This window comes from Mustela nigripes, chromosome 4, assembly GCF_022355385.1.
Source record: "Mustela nigripes isolate SB6536 chromosome 4, MUSNIG.SB6536, whole genome shotgun sequence".
In the NCBI taxonomy this organism is placed as follows: Eukaryota; Metazoa; Chordata; class Mammalia; order Carnivora; family Mustelidae; genus Mustela; species Mustela nigripes.
Genome location: NC_081560.1, coordinates 11,254,088 through 11,261,585, shown reverse-complemented (window position 1 = coordinate 11,261,585; position 7,498 = coordinate 11,254,088). Strand labels below are relative to the sequence as shown.

Below are 7,498 nucleotides of genomic sequence, written 5' to 3'. Positions count from 1 at the left end.
TCTAGAAACTCTCTGTACTATCTTTACAACTCTTCTGTAAATCTATAAGTCATGCCTAAATATTAAGGTTTTTAAAAATAAGTGGTGATTTATTTTTAAAATAAAATATTATTATGAGGCTAAATTTGCTCTTGGATACTTTTAAATAAAAATTACTGGAGAAATGTGTAAGTTTTCAGTTTCAGTTATTCCAAAGCCATTAGTTCAATTTGCAAGTGGGTGAAAATAGCACCCTTGTTTCATTTCGTAGGTTCTACTCTATGTAAATGTTTACAGTCTTTGTGTTCTAGTAGCTTAAGGTTGTTTTTCTAATGAATACAAATGAGAAGTGGAATCTTTATTGTTATGTTTTCCAATTCATAAAATTAGTAACATTAAGAATAATTTTAATAAAATGAAAAAGATATTTTAAGAAATTATTTCCCTGCAGTAAATGTGATCCCAGTGTAAGAGGATATGACATATTCACAAACAGAAATAGGACACACCATTCTCCGTTATCTTTCCGATTATCGTGGCAGAGAGGCCTCCTTCTCTCCTGCAATCACTCTCAGAAAAGTACAAAAAATGTCTAATTTGGGCACTTCTTACTCTGCCCCGGTCTCAGAAAGTTCCTGCAGGTGCCAAGTCACGCCAATAACTGACATGTATCCATCCTCACAAGGCTATACGAGGTAGGGGTTATCACCACGTAGGTCCGTTTTAAAGAGGAATGACGAAGAAACTGAGGTTCAGAGAGGCACTGGGGCCTGCCAAAGCAGCACAGCTAAGTGAGAGGGACAGTAAACAACTCAAACACCTGCTTGGGCCCCAGAGGCCGGCGGAGACCAGGAGGCGCGCCGAGCGGCCGGAGGCTGCGCAGGGGTGCTGGTGGGGGCGGTGTGTCGCTGGGAGCCACGCCCTCCCCAGGGGGCCCAGCCCCCAGCGCCCTTTGGCCAGACTTGGCCCCGGGCGGCTTTCCTCGTGCGCGGCTGCGCAGCGGAGGCGGGGCCGGGGGCGGTCCTCCGGGGCAGGCCGGGAATCGGGGCGAGGTCGCCGCGCAGGCCCAGGGAAACGCGCGCTGCTGCAGCATGGGACCCCTGCCGCGAACCCTGGAGCTCTTCTACGATGTGCTGTCCCCCTACTCCTGGTTGGGCTTCGAGGTGACTCCGGGAGCCCCCTTGGCTGGGGCTTGGAGGGCAAGGGCGGAGGGGATGGGGAGGCGGGGCGCGGGGACCGTGATCTCGTGAAATTCTTGGCACTGCCAGCCAGGGGTGAAAGTCATTTTGTGTCTCTAAACGGGATACGGTCGCTGGCTCCAGATCGACCCTTTATAGCCTAAGGCAGTGGTTTCCCACGACGGTTTGGAATAAGGGGGGTAACTCCAAAGAATCAAGGAGAAATCCATGGCACAGCCCTCTTAGCCTACTCCGAAGTTAGTTTGGGGGCGGCGGGGGGGGGGGGGGGGAATGCCGTGCAGAATAGGATGGTAGGGTAGCTGTCCACTGAACAAAGATCCTGGGATCGATCTCTTGGGATGGAGCAAAGTTCATGGGATTGATTTCTGGTAGTGGAGTTTTGCCGTTTAAAACCAAAGAGTGTAGGGTGTTCGCATAACCCTTATTCTTCTGCACTTAGAGCCTCTGGCTAATCAGTTGCCATAGAACACCCCTGCCTCTCCCTTGGCCATTTTCACTGTGTCCGTCTTACACTCTGGCTCCCCATCTCCACCTCTGCTCCCTCAGGTCCTGTGCCGGTATAAGAACATCTGGAACATCAGCCTGCAGTTGCGCCCCACCTTCATTGCAGGGATCATGAAAGACAGTGGTGTGAAGGCAAAAGTGTTTGGGACAGAGATTTGAGGGAGGGCAGCTTTCAAAGGTCCAGGAGGGCTGCCCTCAAACGGGTCTTTATATTGGCACCAGCAGCTAGTAATTTGCACTCTGCTGAAAACCCGGGTAGGGGTCCCCTCAGGCCTGGGACCCTTAGGTAGGCTCTCACCAGTGTGCCCAAATTTCCACTTGCAGGAAACCAGCCACCAGCTCTGCTTCCCCGCAAAGCCCAGTACTTGAGAAATGATGTCAGGCTCCTGGGACAGCATGTCCAGGTTCCCGTGCAGTTCCCCAAGGATTTCTTCTCTGTGATCCTTGAAAAAGGTAGAGTGAGCTACAGATGGGTTATCAAGTGGAAGACAGCAAAGGCCAGGAAGTAGGAGGTGGCAACCACATGAGATGAAACAAAGCATGGGAAAACACAGGTCAGCGCTGAGTGACAGCAGCTTGTGGGGACCTGAGGGAAAGAAGAGCCGGATACACTAGTTATGAGAAATTTGGGTGGGAGGGTGAGGGCAGTTGAGCCACTCCGGGGGTGTCAGAAGCAGAAAAGAGCCGGTCCTCCGTGGGAAACAAGCTAGACGAGCCCTGCCTCTGAGTACCTCTGCCCCACAGGAAGTTTATCAGCCATGAGATTCCTCACTGCTGTGAGCATGGAACACCCAGAGATGCTGGAGAAAGTGTCCAGGGAACTATGGATGCGTGTCTGGTCACGGGTGAGTGCAGAGCTCTGGGAACCTACTTAGGAGACCCTGGATAACGTGCTGACCCTCCCCTAGAACCTGATTCCCAGAGTCCTAGCCCTGCCCATTGTTCACTGGCCGCTGTCCACCCATCTCAACCCTCACTGCCTCCACTCCTGCCGAGTGTTCTCTTCTCAGGATGAAGACATCACGGAGCCCCAGAGCATCCTGGCTGTGAGTATCCTGGCTCTGTCCCCACCCCTCTCACTGTGAAGCTGAGAACAGCTGACATTTAAAGGCAAAGAGGACACAGTTTTCATATTGGGTGGAAGAGGTCACAGTTATTTGGGGAGAAAGGATATCTGTATTTGAGGAGCCAAATTCCTGAAAGGTTGGAACTCAGAGGACTCTCAAAAGAATATATCTCATGGTTGAAAGGGAAAGTGCAAAATTCTACCTGGGTGGATTTTATTTCATGAAAGAACTCAGTGGGAGGGAGATGTTACATGTTGGCACCCCCAGGTGGGGAGGGATGAACTATTGGCCCCAAACACTCCCAACACCAGACCTCACTGATAATATCCAGAGTAGAAAGCAGGAGACTTTACAGACAGGCTTTAAAAAGAAAAAAAACAGAGAGAGAGAGATAACGGACTCAAGCCAGAATCCCACAGAAGCCTGAGTGGAAACACATGGAAATAGCTCAAAACATTTAAATGTGTGCCAGCCATAGATGAGGGTATAAAAAGTAAGTTTGAAATTCAAAACGGTATTTTTCCTGCAGTTTACAAAAGATAGTTGAGGCATATTCAAATTTAATACATAAAATGGCAAATCAACAAGGAATGGCCAATATGTTCCTCCAGTGTTTTTATTCCTGCAAAGTATATGCACAGGCTTGTCTTGCCATTACTAAGAAACAATCATTTTCCATACCATTGTAAATTCTTTGAAAGTATCATTCTTAGTTTCTACACAGCAGTCCATTCAGTGGGCCTCCTTTTGCTTGCTTAACTGTTTCCCTGTTGTTGAACATTTGGTCTGGGACACAATTCTCTCATGTAGCCAACTCCAAGACCCTGTCACATCAGAATATACCTCATGACTTCCTGTTTCCCCCCTCCAAGTTGAGGAGGTCAGACTACAGTAGTTCTCAACCTTGGCTGTATATTTTAGTCACCTGGAGCACTTGGGCACTGCCTACCAAAAATCACGATGTAATTGTTCTAGAGGGTGACCTATGAGTGGGATTTTTTTAAAAGCTCCCTCGGAAGATGCAGCCAAAATGGAGAACCACTAACCCCAAATGATACCGACAAACCCCCAATAGAAATGCTTATTCTTGTTAAGCCCTGCCGGTGACTATCTCCCTGTGCCTTGCTCAAAAGTCCTCGGGAAATGCCATAAGAATTATAGCCCAGCCCTTGATTTTAAAAAAAGCACAAGATACTCGGGAATTCTGAGAAGTAGAAAGGCAAGAGCCCAGACTTGGATTCCAGTGTTGGCTCTGCCACTAACAAGTTCTTGAATGCCAACCAAGTCAGGTACTACCTCTGGGCAGCAGTCCCCTCTTGGTTAATAAGTTAGAGAGCTCGTTTCTAAGATGCCCTCTGGCTTTAAATTTCTGCACCCTGTTCTTTCCACCAACCACAAGATTTTAAGGGGGAGCGGGGCGGAGAAAAACAGGCCCTGTTAGCAAAAATGGACCTCTGTGGGTGGGTGAGTAAAGGCCTTACCAGGAAAATGGGAGCAGAAAATAAAGACCAGAATTTCTTCTGAGCCCTACCTCACTAATACACAGTTGTGTTCCCCGCCGCCTTCCCTCAGGCTGCAGAGAAGGCTGGCATGCCTTCAGAACAAGCCCGGGGACTTCTGGAAAAGATCTCAACACCAAAGGTGAAGAACAAGCTCAAGGAGACCACTGAGGCCGCCTGTAAATACGGGGTGAGCGATTCTTGATGTGGGTCCCCCAACCCCAGTGCTAAAGACTGAGGCCAAGCATCTGCTGGGTCCCCATGCTCCTGTTCTAAAAGTTGCTCCCAACATGAGTGCTCGCAGCTGTCCAGACAGCCCTTATCCTTTCCCTTCCTGTCCCAGAGTCCAAGGAAAGGAAGGGAGGGAGCTCGATGGTGAGAGGAAAGACAGAGCATCTGAGAATTAGAAACAGAAAACTCCTAAAGCTGTGGAGCCTCTTAGCAGACACCTCTTAGGTGTCTGCTTTGCTTATATGACCTCAGACGAGTACGGACTCAGCCTTCCATCCCAGCCATACTGAACACCTGCTCCATCACCTTCCTCCCTGCACTAACTGCTCTCTCCAGGCTTTTGGGCTGCCGATCACAGTGGCCCATCTGGATAACCAAACCCACATGCTGTTTGGCTCTGATCGGATGGAGTTGCTGGCACACCTGCTGGGTAAGTTACAGGTTCATGGTGAGCTGCCCTCAACCCCAGCCCCCCCCCATTTACCAGTTGACCAGGACAGATACAGAGCAAAAAAAAAATATTCTATGTATTTCCAGCAATGAAGCCTTATACACAGAGGTTCTCAGGGCTAAATGTGAAAAAGGCCACATTTACCCCCCTAGAAGAGAATGATGCCAAACAGAGCTCTTCCTAGAAAACCACTGGGGGCTTGTGGGGCCAGCCTCTGACTGATTTTCTCCATCTAGGAGAGAAGTGGATGGGCCCTGTGCCTCCAGCCACAAACGCCAGACTTTAAGGATGGCCAGGAGAAGCAAAACTATTGGGATAAAAAGCAGACCTTCTGCTTCCCCTTCTTCCACTGTGTGACACTGGGACTCTGGTTTCTCTGATAGAGGTTCCTCTGTGGTCCTGGGAGTTGCTGTAGAGGGGGTCGCGTAGTGCCCCAAACTCTGCTTTCCCTCAGAATAAACATAATGCCATGAGGCATCATATTTCTGGATCTGTGTCCTCTCTAATGTTTGTATGTTCTTCCTGCAGTCACCTATCCACTCTAGGTGTTTGTGAACAGCTCTTTCCATACTGTGAGCCCTGCTGCCCATCTCAGGGCAGCTTATGTGGAAGGAGAGGAAACAGTCCCTCTTCAGGGATGGAAAAAAGCCAGATGTATTTTGCAGCTAAACAGTTTGGAGGTTACTATCTTCTGACCAGCCACAGTGCCTGAGACAGAGCTGGGATCAGAAAAAGCCAGAACTTGGCTGAGCTTCTGCCCAGATACTTGAACCAGCTCCAACTACACTGACTAGCAGAACCAGAGCAAGGTGGCAGCACAGGGCCACAGGCTGAAGTTGCCGTGGCCTGGGAAGTTGCTCACCCACAAAGCAGATCCTGAGCAAACCCCAGGGCCTCTCTCCCTGGCCTAGTATAACCCCTGTTCCTTCCCACACAAACCTACAGCTTTCCCACTCCCTCAATTATTTATCCAAAGGCCCTTCTTGTATGTGCCACCTGTGCAATAATCAGTTGTTTCAGTAGTCTTTTGACCTGATTGACAGTACCCTAAAACCATACTTGGACATCTGTTGGGAAGCAGGAACCACTGTTGGCTCAGTGGCTCCAGAGGCATTAAGAGGGGATTCCTTGCCCCTGCCCTCTGGCTTTTTCTGCTCTCAGAGCTCATTTCCCCCTCTTAGCCCCCTTCACTTGCTGTTTTCCTCTTCTCCCCCCTTCTGTTATTCCAGCACACTCCAGGATTTCCAGTGATCCTTACTAGGCTAATCTGCTCACCAAGGCCAGAAGTATATCTCCAAATACACACTCCCTTTTTCAAAGACTTCATGACATGTACAGTTAATATAAATTTAAAATATGGGAAAATGTCCAATAAGAAATGAGCAAATTAAAATGTTACTTCTCATATATTGAAATCACATATTTAAGCATATAGAAGTTCTCATATATGCTGACAGCATGGTGGTAGAGGAAAAGTTTTGTGCATAAAGATGCTTGTCTCAATAGTGTCTGTGATATCAAGTAACTTAATATAAACAATAGGATGTTTGAATAAGTCATGGTACATCCTGGATATAAGGTTTCATAGCCATCAAAAATTATATATGGGGGTGCCTGGGTGGCTCAGTGGGTTAAGCCGCTGCCTTCGGCTCAGGTCATGATCTCAGGGTCCTGGGATCGAGTCCCGCATCAGGCTCTGCTCAGCAGGGGGCCTGCTTCCCTCTCTCTCTCTCTCTGCCTGCCTCTCTCTACTTGTGATCTCTCTCTGTCAAATAAATAAATAAAATCTTTAAAAAAAAAATTATATATGTTTTGGGGCACCTGGGTGGTTTAGTCATTAAGTGGCTGCCTTTGGCTCAAGTCATGATCCCAGGGTCCTGGGATCAAGCCCCAAGTCGGGCTTACTACTCAGCAGAGAGCCTGCTTCTCCCTCTCCCTCTGCCTGCTGATTCCCCTACTTGTGCTCTTTCTCTCTCTCTCTCTGTCAAAGAAATTAATAAATAAAATCTTTAAGAAGTTTTATACATATATATATATATATATTTAAAGATTTATTTGAGAGAGAGGGAGCATGCACAAAAGTGGGAAGGGCAGACAGACAGGCAAAGAAAAATCCGAAGCGGACTCCTCACAGAGTGGGGAGCCTGACATGGGGCCCGATCTCATGACCCTGAGTGCATGACCCAAGCCGAAAACCAAGGGTCACTCAACTGACTTTGCCACCCAGGCACCCTCAAAAATTCTACTTGTAAAGAATTTCAACATTGGAAATTCTTAGAATATTATTTGGAAAAAAGATGTCCCTGGTGGTCTAGTGGCTAGGATTCGGCGCTTTCACCGCCGCGGCCCGGGTTCGATTCCCGGTCAGGGAATCGCTTGGGGCGCCTGGGTGGCTCAGTGGGTTAAAGCCTCTGCCTTCAGCTCAGGTCATGATCCCAGGGTCCAGGGATCGAGCCCCGCATCGGGCTCTCTGCTCAGCGGGGAGCCTGCTTCCTCCTCTCTCTCTGCCTGCCTCTCTGCCTACTTGTGATCTCTGTCTGTCAAATAAATAAATAAAATCTTTAAAAC

The 7,498-nt window shown here is 48.5% G+C and overlaps 1 protein-coding gene and 1 non-coding gene across 2 annotated transcripts; both read left to right on the top strand.

Moving 5' to 3' along the window:
• The first annotated feature begins 979 nt into the window (after positions 1–979).
• Positions 980–5,420, top strand: GSTK1 (glutathione S-transferase kappa 1). Its single transcript, XM_059396235.1, has 8 exons — positions 980–1,142; positions 1,725–1,806; positions 2,007–2,135; positions 2,427–2,527; positions 2,693–2,728; positions 4,322–4,438; positions 4,816–4,909; positions 5,167–5,420. The coding sequence occupies exons 1-8, from the start codon at positions 1,071–1,073 to the stop codon at positions 5,214–5,216; spliced, it is 681 nt and encodes a 226-aa protein (XP_059252218.1). The 5' UTR covers positions 980–1,070; the 3' UTR covers positions 5,217–5,420.
• Positions 5,421–7,230: 1,810 nt separating this feature from the next.
• On the top strand, positions 7,231–7,302 carry TRNAE-UUC (transfer RNA glutamic acid (anticodon UUC)). Its single transcript has one exon. It is a non-coding gene; the product is annotated as a tRNA-Glu (tRNA).
• Positions 7,303–7,498: the final 196 nt, after the last annotated feature.